The sequence below is a fragment of the Garra rufa genome, chromosome 19, assembly GCF_049309525.1.
Source record: "Garra rufa chromosome 19, GarRuf1.0, whole genome shotgun sequence".
Lineage (NCBI taxonomy): Eukaryota > Metazoa > Chordata > Actinopteri > Cypriniformes > Cyprinidae > Garra > Garra rufa.
The window spans coordinates 21,531,530-21,554,277 of record NC_133379.1 but is presented as its reverse complement, the minus strand read 5'-3'; the positions used below and the strand labels follow the sequence as shown (position 1 = coordinate 21,554,277).

At 38.1% G+C, this 22,748-nt stretch overlaps 1 protein-coding gene across 1 annotated transcript in view; it reads left to right on the top strand.

Moving 5' to 3' along the window:
• The first annotated feature begins 250 nt into the window (after positions 1–250).
• Positions 251–22,748, top strand: part of LOC141292004 (probable ATP-dependent RNA helicase DDX10) — a 41,046-nt gene continuing 18,548 nt past the window's right edge. Inside the window, exons 1-13 of the mRNA XM_073823982.1 lie at positions 251–497; positions 921–981; positions 1,063–1,193; positions 2,761–2,919; positions 3,014–3,134; positions 5,931–6,120; positions 8,884–9,010; positions 9,144–9,306; positions 9,773–9,857; positions 10,562–10,663; positions 18,267–18,354; positions 18,661–18,749; positions 20,200–20,629. Of these exons, the coding sequence (XP_073680083.1) occupies positions 312–497; positions 921–981; positions 1,063–1,193; positions 2,761–2,919; positions 3,014–3,134; positions 5,931–6,120; positions 8,884–9,010; positions 9,144–9,306; positions 9,773–9,857; positions 10,562–10,663; positions 18,267–18,354; positions 18,661–18,749; positions 20,200–20,629 (1,932 nt within the window). The 5' untranslated portion in view covers positions 251–311. The remainder of the gene's footprint in view (positions 498–920; positions 982–1,062; positions 1,194–2,760; positions 2,920–3,013; positions 3,135–5,930; positions 6,121–8,883; positions 9,011–9,143; positions 9,307–9,772; positions 9,858–10,561; positions 10,664–18,266; positions 18,355–18,660; positions 18,750–20,199; positions 20,630–22,748) is intronic.

The window sequence follows — 22,748 nt, the reverse complement described above, 5'->3', positions numbered from 1 at the left end:
TGAAAAAAAAAAGTCAGATTTGCGAGTTTAGTGTAATTCTGAGGGGGGGGGAGTCTGAATTTAGATAACAAGTAGCAATAAACTTTTTAAATGTTTTTATTCAATGGCGGAAACGGGCTTCCATATTCTAATCGAGTCTAAAATGTATGAAATATGAATCAAATGTTTCTCACCGTCACCGCTCCAACTCGTTAGATGGCGCTGATTCATTTATTCACCAACGCTTACTGCTAGCAAAGCATCTCGCGAAATAAACATTCACGTGTTGTTACGCTGTGAACACACTACCAAGTCAACAAAACACAGTGAAAATGCGGGATAAACAGAGTAAAGAGAAGAAACCGATAACCCATGACCCTGTGTCGGATTTTGAGAAATGGAAAAGTAAACACAACGTCAAAACGGAGCGAGTCAAACGAGATCGGAAGACCACTTTTAAACGCGACCATGAGGTGGAGAGAGAAAACATACAGAAGCTGTTGAAAAAATACTCGCAGGTGAGATATCATCAGGCTGATATATAAGCATTTATATACTTGTTTCCAGGGGTTACCACGTGTTTATTTGCCTGTTACGCATGTGTTGTTGAATCTGGCTTGACAGATCAGTCTTTTGACATTTAAAAGCAATGTTAGCCCTTTGAATATTGTGTGACAACATGATTGAAGTGTTGTTGATGATTGTTTGTGGTCAGAAAGTCTGTCAGCATAGGTCTTCGCATAAACATGATATTGTTTTGTTGGGGTTCAGTGGAACAGGCCACATAACAGATATGAATGTTTACATATCTAGGATTTGGGTGTTATACACCTTATATTTTATCTGTTGTTGTTTTAGAGATTCATAACAGTCCTGATATCCTTCATTAGACACCTAAAATCCCACTCTGAAGGTTTTGACACCTGTAACTGTTTTTCTAGATCAATCCCAAAGAGGCTGTGAAGTTCTCTGATTTTCCAATCTCGAAAAAGACTCTGCAAGGTGAGCAAACTTGATGATTGCATGCTAACATGTTCATTTATAGCTTATTAATCTTAATAATGATCTTGATGCTGTCATCAGGTCTTCGTGAGGCTCAGTACAGGCAGCCCACAGAGATTCAGAGGCAGACGATTGGCTTTGCTTTGCAGGGGAGAGATGTTCTTGGTGCTGCAAAGACGGGCTCTGGAAAGACTTTGGCCTTCCTCATCCCGGTAAGCAATAGAGCAGCGCTGATGTATTTTGTAGACCAAACTGGAATATAGCATCACCTTGGATCTCTTGGCAAAAGCCCAACTGTAATGGGTTTTTGACCAGAAACCCAACCAGAAACGTCATTGAATTCAGGACGATGGAACTGAAAGTGATACAATCTTAACTTATTTCAAAAGTTTATGGTCAGTAAGATGTATTTATATAAGCATGTATGTATTAAAAAAAAAATAATAATAATATATAAATAAAATGTAATATTGAATTACAAAATATTTTGACCAAAAACCCATTGAGAAACCCAGTTGAATTCAGGATGATCAAACTGAAAGTGCTAAAATTGTCATTTATTTAAAACAGTTTGGGGATAATTTATTTATTTTATGTTATTAGCTTATTTATTATTTTGTTTTGTTTGCTTTTTTGTTTTGGAATGAATTCTGAATTTATTTAAAAAAAAATAAAGCAATATAACAAAAACAATAATATTGTGAAGTATTACAAAATATTTAGTCCAAAAACCCATTCATTAACCCAACTGCATTTAGGAGACAAGACGTTTGGGTTCAGTAATTTTTAATTATTAACTTGTTTTTATTATCATTTTGTTTTATTTTTTATTGTTTACATTTTATTTGCTTATTTTTATTGTATTTTATTATTTATTTGTTTTGTTTGTTTGTTTTTGGAAAGGATTCTGCATTTATTTGATCAAAAATACATTAAAACAGTAATATTGTGAAGTATTACAAAATATTTTGTCCCCCCCAAAAAAACACACTCAGAAACCCAACTGAATTAAGGATACAGGAAGTTTAAACTCAGTAATATTTAATTATTAGCTTGTTTTACTTTTATTTGGTTTTATTGTATTTATTTATATTTTGTTTATTTGTTTTCGGAAATAATTCTGCATTTATTTGATCAAAAAAAAAAACATTAAATCAGTAATATTGTGAAGCATTGCAAAATATTATGTCCAGAAACCCAATTGATTTTAGGAAGTTTGGGGTCAGTAATATTTAATCATAAACTTGTAATTATTTTATTTTTTACATTTTATTTGCTTATTTGAATTGCTTTTATTTATTATTCATTTTTTGTTTGTTTGTTTTTGGAAAGAATTTTGCATTTATTTGATCAAAAATACATTAAAAAAGTAATATTGTTGAATTCAGGATGATGGAATCGAAAGTGCTAAAATGTTAACTTAATTTTCGGGTTTTGGCCTCCAAAAATATGTCATCCCTGCAGCACTCTATACATTTCTGAGGTTTGTTGTAGTTTTTAAACTTTTTTTTTATAAGAAGATTGGTGAGTTAATTGTATTTTGTGCTCTGTGCTTTATATTTCTGAGAATATGCAATATTTATAATATAGTATGATATCAATTGTTAGTTATATTTTATGTAAATATGTAATAAACCTTTTAGAGCAACAGAGGAGGTGGGAGCATAATTGATGACAGACTTTTTGACACTCTTTTGCTTTTAAATATTTAATCTGCAGGATTTTTCAAAATTCAAACATAATTTTGAAGCCTCTCTAATCCACTGTGACTGTCTCCAGGTTATGGAGTGCTTGTTTCGTCAACAGTGGACTGCGATGGATGGCCTTGGCGCTCTCATCATCTCTCCCACCCGAGAGCTGGCCTATCAGACCTTTGAGGTGTTGAGGAAGGTCGGCAAGAACCATGAATTTTCTGCTGGTCTTATAATTGGTGGAAAGGTGTGTGTCTCTAGTCTTTGATTAGTATGAATCTTGCTTAATATTTAATATTAAATTGTAAATAATTGTTTTTGTTTTTTTTCAATGACTGCAGGATCTGAAAGAGGAAGCAGAGAGGATCCATCGGACAAATATCGTTATCTGCACCCCAGGACGTCTGCTGCAGCACATGGATGAGACGGTCACATTTCATGCTTTAGATCTGCACATGCTAGGTAAGAGGATGCTTAGAAAGTGTTTTAAATACACTTTTTAGTTGTTTTGTTTTGTTTTTTAAAAGTCGTCCGAGGTTATTTGATCAAAAATAGGGTTAAACTGTAAAATTATGAAGTATTGCTGCCTGAGACCTGATTTCTATTTTAATATACAGTTAAAATCAAAGGTTTACATAAGCTTTGCAGAATCTGAAAATGTACCAAAATAAGAGGGATCTTTCTAAAAATGCAGGTTATTTTTTATGTAGCACTGACCTGAATAAGATATTTTACATAAATACCCCCCCCCCCCCAGAGACTGCAGTACTTTATAAATGTTTTTTGCTCTTTCTGAAGATCCAGGACTAAATTGCATCTACAACAGTTTTCTGGCATATTAATGTCAATATGTAATGTAATATTTTTGAGTTATAGGATTTTTTTAATAACACAGCTATGTCAGAATTATTCAACCCCTATTCAACATTGCTCTTTTAAGAGTTATTTTTATGGTAAGGAACAAAATTTTCTTAAATTGTCTCAAGCCTTTACAAACTTATTAAAAATGAAATTAGCTTGGGGTGTAAAACATAGTATACTCTTAGCCCATGCATGTGCTGAAGGTGAGTAGCAAATATGGTAAAGTCAACAAAGCTCACACAAAATCAATAGAGAAGAAATAGTTCGCTATATTAGAAAGTCTAAAACTACATGAAGATTTCTAAGACATTACAAGTTCCTAGAGACACAGCTGGCAGCCGTATTCCTTAGATTAAAGTGTGTTGAACCAGAAAACCTTTGAGATTGTTGAACAAAAAAGCACAATATCGTAAAATGTTTGATCAGATCAACTGAGAAAAACTTGCAATGTACAGCCAAAGACTTGCAAGATGACCAGACGAAAGGAGGAAAAATATTTCAATGCTGTGTACAAGAGGAACACTAGACAAGTATGGCCTTCATGCAGAATCTTGCTGAATACCACTCTTGACCAAGAAGAACAAAAAGGCTGCCTTGAACATGCTAAAATTCATTTGGATAGACCTGTGGAGTGCTGGAAGAATGTTTTATGGAGTGATGTGACCAAACTGGAACTTTTTGGATGTATGGATCAGTAGTATGTCTGGGTCAAAAAAGACAAAGCTTATAAGCAGAAGAACACCATCTCCATTGTCAAACACGGAGGTGGGCCAGTCCTGTTATGGGGTTGTTTTACTGTAGCAGGAAGTGGAAAACATGACCATACAAAGGATATCATTGATTTATTAAAGTATCAGACCATTTTGGCAAACATTGTGATGCCTTTTGTGCAAAGTCTGAAGCTAATAATCAATGGACTTTCCTGAGGGACAATCATCCTAAAGTATACGTTCAAATCTAATTACGCTTGGTTTAGGAATCAGTCATAGAATGTTTTTAAGTGGCCTGTTCAGTTTCCAGATTTAATTCTCATTGAAAATATATGGTTGAATTTGAAGCAAGCAGTGGCAAAGTAAAAACCAAAGATTATCAGTGATCTGAAAGCTTTTTCAGGGGAGGAATGGCCCAAGATTGCAGCAGAAAGGTGACAGAAGCATCTAAGCACTTCCAGGCAGTGTTTATTGGTGGTTTTAAAGAATAAAAGATTCTACATCAAAATTACTTTCAGGTGTTGAATAATTTTGAACATAAATGTTTAGAGCCAATTTGATTTTTTTCCCATTATTCATCAATTTACGTTCTCAGAATTACTCAAAAGTGCATTAATAAACTTTCTTTAATAGTTTGTTGATGCCTTTGTTGAATTGTTTTCACAAAATGCAGCAAAATGTCTTGTAGGTCAAGGGGGTTGAATAATTTTGATTGCAACTGTATAGTCCACAAGAGAAAATAATAGTTGCATTTATAAATATGACCCTGTTCAAAAGTTTACATACACTTGATTCTTAACACGTAATACAAATTCTTTGGTTTTTCAGCATTTTTGAGTATTTGAACCCTTTGAACCCAATTATGACTGTATGATTTTGAGATCCATCTTTTCTCACTGAGGACTCATATGCAACTATTACAGAAGGTTCAAACGCTCACTGATGCGTCAGAAGGAAACAGAATGCATTAAGGGCCTGGGGGTGAAAATTTTTTGAATTTGAAGATCAGTGTAAATGTAACTTATTTTGTCTTCTTGGAAACATGCAAGTATCTTCTGTCACTTCTAAAGGGCAGTACTAAATGAAAAAAAATATGATAATTAGGCAAAATGTACATATCTTCATTCTGTTCAAAAGTTTTCACTCCCTAGCTCTTAATGCATCGTTTTTTCATTCTGCAGCATCAGTGAGCGTTTGAACTTAATTATGGCATATGAGTCCCTCAGTTGTCCTCAGTGTAAAAAGATTGATCTCAAAATTATATGGTCATTGTTGGAAAGTGTTCAAATACACAAAAATGCTGAAAAACAAAGACTTTGTGGGACCTAAAGAATTTTTCTGAAGTACTGCAGGCATTTAACTGTTCAGGACAAATGAGGGACTCATGAACAACTATCACTAAACAAAATGATGGCCAAGCTGAATTCTCAGCATCATTACTCTAGTCTTCAGTGTCACATGATCCTTTAGAAATAATTTTAATTTCCTAATTTGGTGCATAAGATGCATTTCTTATTATCAATGTTAAAACAGTGGTGCTGCTTATTATTTTTGTGGAAATCGTGGTATATTTTTGTCAGAATTCATCAATTAATAGAATCTGGCTGACCCCAAAGTTTTAAATGGGTTGCTCTTATTTTCATCCCCTTATTTTAAATAACATGACATATTTCCTCTTCTGTGGCAGTACTTGATGAAGCTGACAGAATTCTGGACATGGGTTTCGCCGACACACTCAACGCCATCATTGAAAACCTTCCAAAAACACGGCAGACCCTACTCTTTTCTGCCACTCAAACCAAGTCCGTCAAAGATCTGGCCAGACTGAGCCTGAAGAACCCAGAGTATGTGTGGGTCCATGAGCAAGCCAAGTTCAGGTAAGATAATGATTTTATAGTGATTTGTGTTGGGCATCTGTGTTAGTAAGTCTGCTCTTTAAGGATAAAGTTCAGTTCCAGAATTAAAATGTTTTGTGATAATTCACTCACTCCCATGTCATCCAAAATGTTCATGTCTTTTTTACTTCAGTCAAAAATAAGTTAGGTTTTTTGAGGAAAACATTCAAGGATTTTTATCCATATAGTGGACTTCAATGGTGGCCAGTGAGTTGAAGATTTAAATTGCAGTTTCAATGCAGCTTCATTAGGCTCAGCACAATCCCAGCCGAGGAAAATTTGTCTCATCCAGTGAAACATTCGGCCATTTTCAAAAAAAATAAAACAATGTATTCTTTTTAACCACAAATGCACTAATGACGTAGGTGGAAGAACCAACCCAGTGTTTACAAAGTGAACATGCAAAGAAAGTCAAATGCCCTTTACAAAACAAGGTAAAACAACAATGTTGGACAATTTTGAAGTTGGAGAAAATTTGATTAATTTTTCGCCCTACTCCACCTTTTTGTGTGACTTTTTCAATGTAAGAGCTAGTGCAATTGATGAGCATTTGTGGCTAAAAAGTTTGTGAATTTTTTTTAGAAAATTACCAATTGTTTCGCTAGATAAGACCCTTATTCCTGGGCTGGGATCATGTAGAGCCCTTTGAAGTTACATTGAAACTGCAATTTAGACCTTCAAATAGTTGGCCACCATTGAAATCCACCATATAGAAAAAGATCCTGGGATGTCTTCATAAAAAAAACTTAATTTCTTTTTGACTAAAGAAACAATTACATGAACATCTTGGATGAAATGGGGGTAAGTATATTGTCAGAAAATTTTCATTATGGAAGTGAACTAATCTAATTAGAGCCATCTTTTCACACTGAGGACAACTGAGTAGAGCTGCACGATTCTGAATAAAATGAGAATCACGATTCTCTCACGATTCTGGAGAACTTTATTTTAAAGATTTACCCCTGAACATTAGATTATCAAACAACAGTAAAATAGCAGTGAAATAAGACAAAATAATCTTTGCTTTAAATTGAAAGAAATGTAATGAAAAACAATGTAACAATTTAAACAAAACAAAAAAAATTTAAACATTAAAAATTAAACATACAAAGGTATTATGTCAGAGTAAAGCGATTTAAAGATTCCTAGCTAGAAACACTAGCCTATCAACATTTTATGGCTGTCAGCCTCCACTCTGTGGGACGCCCAAGTTTACTTCACCATTTTACAAATAAATCCTAATGTAATCATGGCAAACTATATATTGTTGGAAAGGTCTAAGGCTCCTAAATAGATATTTGACATTTTTTTGTTACAAATTATGTAGGATATGTCATAACAGGAGTTCTGACCTTTTTCACAAACAGACTTTCTTGTTGCCTTTTGCCCTATTACAAGGGAATAAATAATAAGAAATAATAAGAAATTATATATCAGATGAAAACTTAAAATTTCTAAATTCATCCTTTGGAATGCCATTTTAAAATCAGACATTGCATTAACATGGAAAATGTACATCAAAATCATATTACTAAAATTTCTTGTCCATGAATTATAAAGATTTAAGATCCAATTCTTCATTTTCACATCTCTGTTCAAAAATGGGGGTAACAGTTAAGGGGTTAATGGATCGTCATGCTCATATATGGATCCATTGCTCTGCTGGTCCATAAATCTGGCACGATCAAAGTACTACTCTTTCAATATTCAAAGTGCTAATAGAGACCGAATTTTCCAAACATGATACAGAGCTATCGACACAACTTATTATAGCCCACATACTAATAACAGCCTAGATATTTTATGTAGCCTAATTTGCGCGCATTGGGGAGTCGCTCTCTCAACGTGGGGTATTAAAATTGCTTTTGAATGGGTGTTTTACTTTTGGTTTCGTTTTAACGATCCCGCGAAACTCTCGACGGCACTGAGCGTGCATTCTACAATAAAAGAGATTACTTTAACACAACCATTTGAAAGTGGGTGGACACCAACGGGATTTTAAAAAGCGTGTCCCCAGTGGAAATTACGCCGCTGCGTGAGTGGAACTCTTCCGCTGAGTTATCATTTGATGTGAATATAGTCCGCGTTGTACAGTATATTGAGACAGAGGCGCCATGAATTGCATCTGACAGAATGTGCGCTGAAGATGAAGTTTAAATGGTTATGTAATGTTGGAGAGAACGGCGAACCTGTCACTGCATCAGCTCACAGCAGTCTGTGCATTAATTAGGCTAGCAAAAGTTTTGTAAAATATAAATAAAATATAATTGGCTGAATTGTATAAATGCTGGATTAAGATCGTGAAGGGGGTCGAATCGAGATCGCGATCTTTTAACGATTAATTGTGCAGCTCTACAACTGAGGGACACATATTCAGCTATAACAGAAGGTTCAAATGCTCACTGATGCTACAGAAGGAAAAACGTTGCATTAAGAGCTGGGGATTGAACATTTTTAAACTGAATGAATGTGTACATTTATCTTATTTTGCCTAAATATCATATTTCTTTCTAATTTGTGTCCTCATTTAGTCAAACATGTTGTTCCAACCCTGTATGAATTTATTTCTTCTATTGAGCACAAAAAAGAACGTGTGTAACCAAACAGTTGCTGGTAGCCATTGACTTCCATAGTATGGAAAAAAGATCTGTGGAAGTCAAAGGCTACCAGCAATTGTTTGCTTACCCACATAATACTACAAAATGTCTTCTTATTTTTGTTCTAATACTCTGATCTTCTCTGCAGTACTCCAGCCACTCTGGAACAGAACTATGTTGTGTGTGAGCTGCACCAGAAAGTCAACATGCTCTTCTCGTTTTTGAGGAGTCACCTTAAGAAGAAGATCATAGTCTTTTTTGCCTGCTGCAAAGAGGTAACAACTCATCATTTCTGATCTGTAGTAAATCTCAGGGTCTGTTTTCATAGAATGCAGTGTGGCTGAAAAGTCTGAAACCACTAGTTAAAAGTATATAGTATTACCTTTTTATGTGTGTTTGTGTGTGCAGGTCCAATATCTGTTCCGGGTCTTTTGCCGATTGCGTCCGGGTATCTCTGTACTTGCTTTGCATGGCAAACAGCACCAGATGAAGAGGGTGGAGGTTTATAATGATTTTGTCCGCAAGACCTCAGCCGTCCTGTTTGCCACAGACATTGCTGCCAGAGGACTTGGTAATGGAAATTGATTCTGTTGACAAATGCACATATGTAACCCTTGACCCTTGACTTTTAAGTAGCAAAGGTATATTTGTCTCAATAGCCAAGAATACATTGTATAGGTTAAAATTATTGATTTTTCTTTTATTTAAAAATCATGTTCCATGAAGATATTTAGCAAATTTCCTACTGTAAATATATCAAAACTTCATTTTTTATTAGTAATATGCATTGCTAAGGACTTCATTTGGACAACTTTAAAGACGATATTCTCAATATTTTGATTGTTTTGCACCCTCAGATTCCAGATTTTCAAATATTGTCCTATCCTAACAAACCATACATCAATAAAACCTTATTTATTCGGCTTTCAGATCATGTATAAATCTCAATTTCAAAAAATTGACAGTTTAATATGTTATTTGAGAAATCTCAGCAAATGTTTTATTAATGAAGCATGCATTTTTGTTTGTGGTCCTAGACTTCCCTGCAGTGAACTGGGTTGTGCAGTTTGACTGTCCTGAAGATGCAAACACATACATCCACAGAGTTGGCAGAACAGCCAGGTAACACTGTTTTAATCTGTATTTAGTAATGCTTTGTATTACTAAAGCTTTGTAAAAAAATCTTAACAGGAATGTGACTTTCCACTAGAGTGTTTTATCTGTAACACTAGATGGCAGATTTGATCTGTTCCTCATCACTCCCATGTTTTGTGTACATATGGACCAATGTTGACATGGCTCTTACATAAAATCATATTTAACCACTGTACAGATTTGACTGATTCCACTGGATTCATGATAGATTAACAGCTGCTCAGCTATTGAGTTTTTCCATTTTTGGCTCTGGCTTGACTTGTTACGGTCTCACCTTGAGGGCAAGTATTAGGCCCTGCATAGCTACAGAAATATGTCAAGTTTCTCTGCGCTTAGAGCGAGACAGCACACACCTGCCATCCACCCAGCTGCCAGCCTCACTCTCTTTTTTTGTGCTACACTTGTCTTTTTAGTGTTGAATCGATATTCTCAGTAACTCCCCTTCATAGATCACCACCCTCAGCAGAAAGCTCATGAGCTTTAACACGAACACTCACAAAGCTGAGTGTTTAAAAAAAAAAGAAACGTTTGTGTGAGAGGCCTGTATTGCAGCAGACCACCTAGTGTGATCTTAAAGGGATATTTCACCTAAAAATGAAAATTCCGATTTTATGCACTCACTTTTGTAGTGAAATATTCCTTTTACACACACGTTCTCTCTTTCTCTGCAGGTATAAGGAGGGAGGTGAAGCTCTTCTTGTCCTATTGCCCCCAGAGGAGAAGGGCATGATTGCACAGCTTCAAGAGAAGAAAGTTCCCATTAACAAGATCAAGTGAGTGCATACCTCCCTTTACTTGTCTGTGTGACTGCATCAGTTGTGCAGTGAAAATAAGATGAGCTTGGAAATAATGTGTAGTTTTGTCAGTGCTTTAGTGTGTGAGACATGTGGCCTCTCTGGATGCTGGTTCATCAGTTTTAGCACAGACTGTTTTCATATTGTGAACAATATGCATGCTGAGAATGAAAGATGGCAGCTTAATGCAAATGATCATATTAGATCATTATGATCAGTGATATCTGCTGTGAGAATGCAACTGCTGCAGTCACAGTCTCCACGGGCCTGATTTTATGTTTGCGGTTAGTCAGTGTTACTGTATTCACAGAAATATCCTAATTTAACCAGAATGCTCATTTAAACATCATTGGCTGACTGAAATGGGCCAGAATTGGCATTTTTAAAAGCAGTATGTAATGATTTTAATGTAAATTTCAATTAAAGGGATAGTATACCCAAAAATGAAAATTACCCCATGATTTACTCATACTCAAGCCATCCTAGGTATATATGACTTTCTTCTTTCAGATGAATACAATCAGAGTTATATTAAAAAATGTTCCGTCCAAGCTTTATAATGGAAGTGAATGACTTTTTAGATTTTGAAGTCCAATAAAGTGCATCCATCCATTATAAAAAGTACTCCACATGGCTACTAGGGGTTACGTCCTCCATAGGACGTAGATGTAGCATAAGCTCCATTAAGTGTCATGATCCTGCCCTGACAGCCCTGTCTGTCTTGTCTTTGTTTAATGTTTCCTTGTTTGTATTGTGTGTCAGCACATGGCTGTGTCTTTGTTTATGTCTGCCATGTGCTCCTGTTGCCCCACCTCCTTGTTTCCCTTTTCCACGCCCTCTTGTTTAGTCCTCGTTTGTTTGAGTGTCGTCACCTGTTCTTCTCGTTTGTCTAATTGTACTCACCTGATCCTCATGTCATTTCCTCCCTTTATATTGTGCTCTTTCCCTCTTGTCTTTGCTGGTTCGTTTTGTGAGTTTGTGTAAATTTTGAACTTTGAGATTTTTCAGTCCAGCTCTATATTGCCGTCAGTGTTTTCCCCCGTTTAACTAGTTTCAGTTTTTGCCTTAGTTTTTCCCCTTCTCCCTTTCTTGTTCCCTTAGAAGTAATTTTATTTATTTTTGTTATCCTTTTGATTTGTTCTTTCTAGTCTTTTTGATAACCTCTATTTTTGTTTTACCAAGATCATCCTGTCTTTTGTTTTCTTTCTAGATTTGTCTTTCTAGCTTTTTGTTAACCTTTTGGTTTTTTGTAGTCTTTTTGATAACCTTTATTTCTTTCCTAGCTCTTCCGGTCTTTTATTTTCTAGCGTTTTGTTAATTTCTTTATCCTTCTGATTTGATATTTTTCTAGTCTTTTTGATAGTCTTTCTTTTGGTTTTACCTAGCTCTTCCCCGTCTTAGTTTAAGCTTATTTTTTGTGCCTGTCTTTTGTCTTGTCATTTGTGTGTTTGTCCGTTCCTGCCCGGCCTCCTGAGTTCCTCCTGAGTCTCTTGACCTCCCCGGATTCCTCTGTAGTGTGTTCCCGGCCTACCTTTTGGACTGTCTTCCTGCCCCTTCCCTTTTGTGCCCTGTCCAGTCAATAAACTGTTTAAGCTCATTCTGCATTTGGGTCCTCTCTCTTGCTAAACCCTGACAGAACGAACCAGCCATCCAGGACCCAGCAGAATGAGCTTGAAGATTGTTCCTCCCGCTACCACTGAGGAATATCTGGCACTCCAGCAGGCAGTGGCATCCCTTCACCAGCAGGGCGTGGAACCACGGTCCTATTCCCAGTTCTTCTGGACCATGGCTAGGGGTCTGGGTTATGACGACTCGGCCCTGAAGGAGGCCTTTAACCTCACCCTGGATGACCCCTTGCCACGCTGGGAAATGGAGCAACTTCAAATCCTGGATTTCTGGGGCTTTTCCAATTACTTGCACCATCGCAAGGACTGGCAGATCCTTAACCCTCCGGAGAATGTCGGCAATGACCAGCCTGCCCTTCTTTCCCCTCCGAGTCAAGTCCATCATCTTCTGACTCCCACAAGAATACGGAGGGATCGTAGGAAGAGGGCGGCTCGATCTGCTGCGTCTGCCAGAGAGTCCGCTCCAGTGTCGGCTCCAGCCCCTGAGTCCGCTCCAGTGTCGGCTCCAGCCCCTGAGTCCGCTCCAGTGTCGGCTCCAGCCCCTGAGTCTGCTCCAGTGTCGGCTCCAGCCCCTGAGTCCGCTCCAGTGTCGGCTCCAGCCCCTGAGTCCGCTCCAGTGTCGGCTCCAGCCCCTGAGTCCGCTCCAGTGTCGGCTCCAGCCCCTGAGTCCGCTCCAGTGTCGGCTCCAGCCCCTGAGTCCGCTCCAGTGTCGGCTCCAGCCCCTGAGTCCGCTCCAGTGTCGGCTCCAGCCCCTGAGTCCGCTCCAGTGTCGGCTCCAGCCCCTGAGTCCGCTCCAGTGTCGGCTCCAGCCCCTGAGTCCGCTCCAGTGTCGGCTCCAGCCCCTGAGTCCGCTCCAGTGTCGGCTCCAGCCCCTGAGTCTGCTCCAGTGTCGGCTCCAGCCCCTGAGTCCGCTCCAGTGTCGGCTCCAGCCCCTGAGTCCGCTCCAGTGTCGGCTCCAGCCCCTGAGTCCGCTCCAGTGTCGGCTCCAGCCCCTGAGTCCGCTCCAGTGTCGGCTCCAGCCCCTGAGTCCGCTCCAGTGTCGGCTCCAGCCCCTGAGTCCGCTCCAGTGTCGGCTCCAGCCCCTGAGTCCGCTCCAGTATCCGCTCTGAAGTGTAAGCAGAGAAGGAAGAGGGCAGCCCAGAAAACTTCCTTAGTCTCTGTGTCTCCCGAGCCAGCTCAAGTCATGCCGGAGTCTGCCAAGACCACTCCAGTCATTCCAGAGCTGGCCAAACACACTGCCACGCTTCCCGAGCCCAGTCAGGACACTGCCACGCTTCCCGAGCCCAGTCAGGACACTGCCACGCTTCCCGAGGCAGGTCAGGATGCAGCCTCTCCTCCTGAGCACAGTCAGGTCACAGCTGTTCCTTCGGGGTCAGGTCACATCTCACCCGAGCGTCCTGAGTCGGCTCCCAAGATGGCCGTCAACTCTGAGTCCCCGGCCAAAGAGGCCACCGCTCCCGAGTTCCCGGCCAGGTTGGCCGTTGATCCTGTATCCCCGGCCAAGAGGGCCGCCGATCCCGAGTCCCCGGCCAAAGAGGCCGCCGATCCCGAGTCCCCGGCCAGGATGGCCGTCAATCCCGAGTCCCCGGCCAAGATGGCCGCCAACTCTAAACCCCCGGCCAAAGAGGCCGCCGTTCCCGAGTTCCCGGCCAGGATGGCCGTTGATCCTGTATCCCCGGCCAAGATGGCCGTTAATTCTGAGCCCCCGGCCAAAGAGGCCGCCGTTCCCGAGTTCCCGGCCAGGATCGCCGTTGATCCTGTATCCCCGGCCAAGATGGCCGCCAACTCTGAGCCCCCGGCCAAAGAGGCCGCCGTTCCCGAGTTCCCGGCCAGGATGGCCGTTGATCCTGTATCCCCGGCCAAGAAGGCCGCCGATCCCGAGTCCCCGGCCAGGATGGCCGTCAATCCCGAGTCCCCGGCCAAGATGGCCGCCAACTCTGAGCCCCCGGCCAAAGAGGCCGCCGTTCCTGAGTTCCCGGCCAGGATGGCCGTTGATCCTGTATCCCCGGCCAAGAGAGCTGCCGATCCCGATTCCCCGGCCAAGATGGCCGTCAATCCTGTATCCCCGGCCAAGATGGCCGTTAATTCTGAGCCCCCGGCCAAAGAGGCCGCCGTTCCCGAGTTCCCGGCCAGGATGGCCGTTGATCCTGTATCCCCGGCCAAGAAGGCCGCCGATCCCGAGTCCCCGGCCAGGATGGCCGTCAATCCCGAGTCCCCGGCCAAGATGGCCGCCAACTCTGAGACCCCGGCCAAAGAGGCCGCCGTTCCTGAGTTCCCGGCCAGGATGGCCGTTGATCCTGTATCCCCGGCCAAGAGAGCCGCCGATTCCGAGTCCCCGGCCAAGATGGTTGTCAATCCTGTATCCCCGGCCAAGAGAGCCGCCGATCCCGAGTCCCCGGCCAAGATGGCCGTCAATCCCGAATCCCTGGCCAAAGAGGCCGCCGTTTCTGAGTTCCCGGCCAGGATGGCCGTTGATCCTGTATCCCCGGCCAAGATGGTCGCCGTTCATGAGTTCCCGGCCAAGATAGCCACCGTTCCCGAGTCCCCCGATTCATCCCCTAAACCAGTTCCAGTAGCCCTGGAGGGCTTCCCGGATTCGACCCTCAAGCCAAGTCCCAAGCTCCCTCAAGTCAAGAGAACCCACAGACCTAGAGGGGCTTCTGGAGGTTTTCCTGGCCCTCCCGTCCCACCCCCTCTGTTTCCTGGACCTAGTGGGCCTTTAAGGTGGCCTCCCCCCTTCTCTGTCCCAAGCCAACCCCCTGGACTTTTCCTTCCCCCTCCTTTTCCTCCAATTTCCCCTGGCTACTCTGGGTTTCCCAACCTGCCACCCCACCCACCCTCCCAGTTTATACCCCCTTGGCCGTTGCCCTTTATGGACGCCTGGAGGCGTCCGTCAGGGGGAGGGTACTGTCATGATCCTGCCCTGACAGCCCTGTCTGTCTTGTCTTTGTTTAATGTTTCCTTGTTTGTATTGTGTGTCAGCACATGGCTGTGTCTTTGTTTATGTCTGCCATGTGCTCCTGTTGCCCCACCTCCTTGTTTCCCTTTTCCACGCCCTCTTGTTTAGTCCTCGTTTGTTTGAGTGTCGTCACCTGTTCTTCTCGTTTGTCTAATTGTACTCACCTGATCCTCATGTCATTTCCTCCCTTTATATTGTGCTCTTTCCCTCTTGTCTTTGCTGGTTCGTTTTGTGAGTTTGTGTAAATTTTGAACTTTGAGATTTTTCAGTCCAGCTCTATATTGCCGTCAGTGTTTTCCCCCGTTTAACTAGTTTCAGTTTTTGCCTTAGTTTTTCCCCTTCTCCCTTTCTTGTTCCCTTAGAAGTAATTTTATTTATTTTTGTTATCCTTTTGATTTGTTCTTTCTAGTCTTTTTGATAACCTCTATTTTTGTTTTACCAAGATCATCCTGTCTTTTGTTTTCTTTCTAGATTTGTCTTTCTAGCTTTTTGTTAACCTTTTGGTTTTTTGTAGTCTTTTTGATAACCTTTATTTCTTTCCTAGCTCTTCCGGTCTTTTATTTTCTAGCGTTTTGTTAATTTCTTTATCCTTCTGATTTGATATTTTTCTAGTCTTTTTGATAGTCTTTCTTTTGGTTTTACCTAGCTCTTCCCCGTCTTAGTTTAAGCTTATTTTTTGTGCCTGTCTTTTGTCTTGTCATTTGTGTGTTTGTCCGTTCCTGCCCGGCCTCCTGAGTTCCTCCTGAGTCTCTTGACCTCCCCGGATTCCTCTGTAGTGTGTTCCCGGCCTACCTTTTGGACTGTCTTCCTGCCCCTTCCCTTTTGTGCCCTGTCCAGTCAATAAACTGTTTAAGCTCATTCTGCATTTGGGTCCTCTCTCTTGCTAAACCCTGACATTAAGAATATGCTAGTCTCGTGAGAACCACGTTTTGTTAACAGCAAAGGAAAACCAAACTCCTCTTGGGTTATATAGAAATCCTCTGACATTTTTCCTTAAAAATCCTCATTTTGTACAACACCTCTCTCCTATGAATGCGAGTATGACAGTTGGTTGGAACTATTATGGCAAAAATCATAATCAAGATTATTTTGGTCAATATTGTAATCACAATTATTTAACACGATTATGACTGGATCCAAAACTTTATATTAGTGATTCATTTAAAGATAGCAATACAACAGAAAAAAAAGATACAAATGAAAAAAATATATATACTGAATACTTTTATGCAAGTCTAAAGTAGTTTAAAAGCCTACTACATTGAATGTCATTAGCGTCTTCACTGTAAGAATTAAACATGCTTTCTTATTAAAACTACAAAAGTCTTTCATTCAAGAGCAGTAAGTGATTTTTCTCTTTGTATTTTTACGTTTTATTAATATTAAGTACAGAGACGGCAGAAGGAATATTATTTGTTGCTGCTTTAAGAGCCACACAGATCCAATATACTGTTACACACGCATTTTCATTCTCAACTGTTTATGATCATTTAAGACATAACTGACAAGGGTTTACATGAATAATCACCAAGCGGCTTATTTTGAAATATTTGTGCATGTATTTGACCTTTTAGCCGCGCACCTTGGGCTAAAAGATAACTTTACATGTCCGTGTTCCGCTCCGTCTCTGAGCGCATGCACAGGAATTAAAAACACAACATCAAAGAAACATTAATAAATCAAGCACGTCCTGTTTTTGAAAGTCACTTTACATGAGTTTGCTGATTTGCATGTGAAATCCACTGGAAAGGGGGTGGAATGGGGCACAATAATCGTTTAATCTCGATTACTGTATTTTCACGATCGTTTAAGCCGAAATCAAAACGGAATTTCGATTAATTGCACAGCCCTAGAATTTACGGTTTATAAAATTTTAAATATGGATGTTTTTCTTACACAAATGCATCAGTTAGCTTTAGAAGGCCTTTATTAATCCCCCGAAGCCATGTGAAGTATTTTTATGATGGATGGATGCACTTTATTGGGCGTACACATGGGGCTGGGCGATATGGGCAAAAAAAAAATCACAATACTTTTTTCATAGCAGTCGATATCGATAATTATCACAATAAATGTCAAATTTTTATTTCTTTCAAGTTTAAAGGCAGATTTTTTTTCTTCAAGATAAAAGCTGTAAAAACCAAATGGTTAATTGTGGTTTTAAACTATTCTTTATGGTCAGAACATGACAAACTCTTCATGCTTTTGAATTCTTCACACTTTTCCAATCATTTTCCCTGACAAAATAAATAAAAAATAATAAGAAAAAAATAATTTCTTAGTTCTACAACTTCTAATAAGTAATATTGTTTCAAATCAAGATAATATTAATAATAATATAAAAAAATGTCTCTAAATACACATTTGATAGTAGCTTGAGTTACGATGCAGATGTAGATTTATGTTCACTATAAAAATCAGTAATATCGGTAAAAATTGTAGCAGCCTCATTTGTAAATGGTGAAATTTAATTGTTCTGATTATTCAAGAGTTTTTTTAATTAACCATTGGTCTTTCACAGTAGCATACATTTAGTTCATGATAATCACAGTTAAAGCAACAAATATAGCAACTCAGTACCATGGTAAAAATGCAATATGTTTTCAATGTATTTATATTAAAAACAGTAGTCTAAATACATTTAGTATAACTGCATTAATGCTATAGCTTAAACAAAATTGTAATTATATTCCATTACTTCTTCAATGCATTTAATATATGTCTACATTAATAATATATAAAAATTCGACACAAATACCCACATTTCTGACACAATACCATGGTACAGTTATTTCTGCACAGTAAATCTATGGTAAATGATGCTGATATGTAAATTAAAAAGTCTTCTGACTCTATCATTGCCCACAGTGTCTCTCCTGTTTGTCAGCACTGTATATATATATATATATATATACATCTGCACTGACTGCTTGACAGATGCTAATACCAGGTGTAAACGAACCCATTGACTTGCTCATTTGTTTTAATTCGTTCACAGGGTGAACCCAGAGAAGTTGGTGTCCGTCCAGCAGAAGTTGGAAGCTTTCCTGGCAGAGGAGAAAGAGCAGAAGGAACGAGCACAGAGGGTAAGGCCGGAGGAGACCTGACTTCCTGTACAGTCTGTCACACCTCGTCTCAAACACAAAAGGTTGATTTTACTGTAGAGCCAGGCTTTTAGGATAATCTGATTGTGTGCCTCACGCTCAGGGCTGAGCTTTGTGAGGCTCATTATAGAGAGAAGAACAGCATGAAATGTAATCGGGCAAATTGCTGCCATGAAACGCCTGCTTGTGCACTCTCACTAATGTGTTTATCAGGGATAAGTTTTCAGATATTATCCTCTGTAATGCCTCTTCTTCTTTTCTTTTTTTCCCCCCTCCTCTCAACGGCAGTGTTTTGTGTCCTACCTCCGCTCCGTCTATCTGATGAAGAACAAAGACATTTTTGATGTTTTCCAGCTCAAACTCCCAGAATATGCCATGTGAGTGGATGCTGTGAAGTAATGCCCAGTACCAGCAGTCCTCTGAGTAAATGTGTTTGTGTGTGGCATGTGAGTCCACTTTGAACACATTTACGAGGACTTCAAATGATGTGTCATCGTTATGCAATTAAATCTTTCAAAAAGAAGCCATCACCATCTGTTTGAAACAGACACTGTTTAATATATTATTTTATTCATAATTCATTATAGTCTAGTGGTTAGTGTCCATATTCTCGTCTGTATTTCTCTGTATCTTGTCCAAAAAAGTTACCTAAAAATTGTACAAAATCACTGCATATTCAGCAGTCATATTTATGATCATATTTGAACAGTTAATTTGTTATAAAGCAGCAACTTTTATTTAAAAATGTTCTTGTCTTCAAATGTCTCTATTAACAAAAACTAGCAAAAAGAACTAAAATGGTAAAAAAAAAAAATATATATATATATATATATTCAGCAATCATATTTATAATCATATTGTTATTTATTATTTATAATCATATACGTGTTTTATTTATATATGAATGTACTTTTTTTATTATAGAATATACACTACCGTTCAACAGTTTGGGATCAGTAAGATTTTTATATTTCTTTAAAACGGTTTCTTATGCTCATCAAGGCTGCATTTATTTGATCAAAAATCCAGAAAAAATGGTAATATTGTGAAATATTATTTTAATGTAAATTAGCTGTTTTCTATGTAAATAAGTTTTAACATGTAATTTATTCCTGTGATGCAAAGCTGAATTTTTAGCATCATTACTCCAGTCTTTATTGTCACATTATCCTTTAGAAATCATTCTAATATGCTGATATATTATCAATGTTGAAAACGGTTGTGCTGCTGAATATTTAATATTTTGTTGGAACCTGATACTTTAATAAATAAAGTTAAAAAGAACAGCATTTATTTAAAATAGATTTTTTTTGTAACAATGTAATCTACCGTTTGAAGGTTGTGGTCAGTTAATTTTTATTCTTTTTTTGAAATAAATTAATAATTTTATTCACCAAGGATGTGTTAAATTAATAGAAAGTAATAGCAAAGACTTATATTGTTAGAAAAGATTTATCTTTTGAATTCCTTAAATTTTAATGTTCAAAAAAATTAAGTAGTACAACTATTGCCAACATTGATGATAAAAGTAATAAATCAGCATATTAGAATGATTTCTGAAGGGTCATGTGAGACTGGAGTAATGGTAAATTTTTTTAAATTTCACAATATTACTGTGTTTTGATATTACTGTGTATGTGTTTTGAAGTAAATGCAGCCTTGATGAACGGTGGTGTATATTATAAATACATTTTTTTTTTTATAAACCATTAGATTTTTTGTTTTGTTTTGTTGCAACTCTTTATAAAAAGGGCTAAAATGTTTTTTTTTTTTTAAATGCATTTGACCATTAAAACTGATATGTTTGTATGACCTCATCACTGTCAGGTCACTGGGTTTGGCGGTGGTGCCGCGGGTCCGTTTTCTCAATAAGGCCCAGCAACAGAAGCGTGGAGCAGTGCAGGATGACAGCGGAGCTGCAGGACATGAGTCTGATGATGAGCTGAAGAGTTTCAAAGCTCAACTCAAAGGAGAGCAGTGTAAGTCTCAGTCCTCACAGTCTGAGGAGGAAGAGGATGAGAAGGAGGAGGAAGATGGTGAGGAGGAGGAGGAGGAGGAGGAGGAGGAGGATGATGATGATGAGGAGGAGGAGGAGGAGGATGATGATGATGAGGAGGAGGAGGAGGATAAGGAGGAGGGGACGTCCAAGCCTGCAGCTCTGCTATGTGGCTCTAATGAAGAGGATGAGGATGATGACATACTGACTGTCAAACGTAAAGATGTGTTCAATGTCGGTGAAGAGAGCAAGGATGATGAGGTAAATGAACAGTACACATCTGGTGTAATTACAGTTATTGCACCTTTCTGATTAGCTGTGTTTTGTGAACACAGGAATTATTAGCGTTTAAGAGGTCCCATTTCAATATAAATGGTTGCCGGAGGCAATTTCATGGCTGAATGTTTGATTTTAAGCACCTGCTAGTAATAAGAGTGACTAAAATAGGCCAAACTATTAATTTGAAAAAAATGTCCGCACACTTAATAGTCGCACATAACAGAGTAATAGTCACATTTTGCAGAACATTCCTGAATGCATCATTTGCAGTTATTTTAACATAAAGCAGGACTAATCGAGATTACAGAATCACAAATAAGCTATAAAAAGGTTTGAATACAAAATACACACTTCAGCTATATCCCAAACATGGAAAATAATTGATGCAGCTTATCTTTGTAACTGTGAGAAGAATGTGTCCCAGTGCAACTGTGGTGTTTAATACAGTAAATTGACATCTTTTCACAGCCATCTTAAATCTTTCTGCTAACGTCTTGGCTGCTGTGACCCATTGCACTGTAATTCAGAAAGGCTTATATTCAAATTCTGTGCACTTTGTGTTTCGAGCGCGTTGTTTTAATAGGCCTGCAGATATGAAGAGATGCTAAATTATGTAACACTCCTCTCAATATGCCTTTGAGACACAGTTAACATGACTCCTGTGCAGACCTGGCAAGTTTATGAGAGACGCGGACCTGTGAGTCATGTCAAAATTGCCTGATTTGTCTTGAGGCTCCACAGTCAAATACTGCAGCACAGTCAGATGTATATTTCTTAAGTAATTTCAAAACTTCCATACAGCTACTTTGCCAGAATAAGGGCTGTCAGTTAATTTAGTGTTAATTTAGTTCTATAATTTAGTGTTATTATTAAAAAATTATTGATTATTAAACATTTAGTATTATTAGTAGTGTTTTAAAGGATAATGATTCTTTGAATTGGCTGAACGCGACAGTAGAGACATTTCTTAAAAACATTTATTTTTAAATAAATCCTGTTTTTTGAACTTTACATTCATCAGTCATGGTTTCCTCAAAACTGTAATATTTTGAGGGAAAAAGTCAGAATTACGATAATAAAGTTAAAAAAAATTGTGAAAAAAAAATTACAAATACAAGAATAAAGACAGAATTACGAGAATAAAGTCTAAATACTTTGAGAAAAAAATCTAAATATTATGAGAAAATAAGTCAAATGTACGAGAATAAAGTCAAAATTATGATAATAAAGTCACAATATTTTGAGAAAGTCAAAATTACAAGAAAAGAGTTTAAATATTTTAAGAAAAAAAGTATAAATATTTTGAGAAAGTCAAAATTACGAGAAAGTCTAAATATTTTGAAAAAAAAAAGTCCAAAATATGATAATAAAGTCGAAATATTTTAAGAATAAATTCAAAATTACGAGAATACAGTCGAAATATTCTGAGAATAAAGTAAAAATTAGAGAATAAAATAAAAATATTTTGAGAATAAAGTCGAAATTACAAGAATAAAGTCGAAATATTCTGAGAATATAGTAAAAATTGCGAGAATAAAGTTGAAAAATTTTGAGAATAGTAAAAATTACGTAAACAAAGTTGAAATATTCTGAGAATAAAGTCAAAATTACGAGAATAATGTCAAAATGTTTTGAGAAAAAAATCAAAATTACGAGAATAAAGTCGAAATTACAAGAATAATGTCTAAATATTCTGAGAATATAGTAAAAATTACGAGAATAAAGTTGAAATATTTTGAGAATCGTAAAAATTACAAAAATAAAGTTGAAATATTCTGAGAATAAAGTCAAAATTACGAGAATAAAGTCAGCAATATGAGAATAAAGTCAAATATTTTGAGAATAAAATCAAAATGACAAAAATAGTCAAAATATTTTCAGAAAGAAGTCAAAAATACGAGAATAATGTCAAAATATTTTGAGAATAAAGTAAAAAAATACAAGAATAATGTCAAAATATTCTGAGAATAAAGTCAAAATTACAAGAATAAAGTAGCAATATGAGAAAAAAGTCAAAATATATTAAGAAAAAAAAGTAAAAATTATGGCAATAAAGTTGTAGCAGTGCGAGAATAAAAGCAAAATATTTTTTAAAAGATGA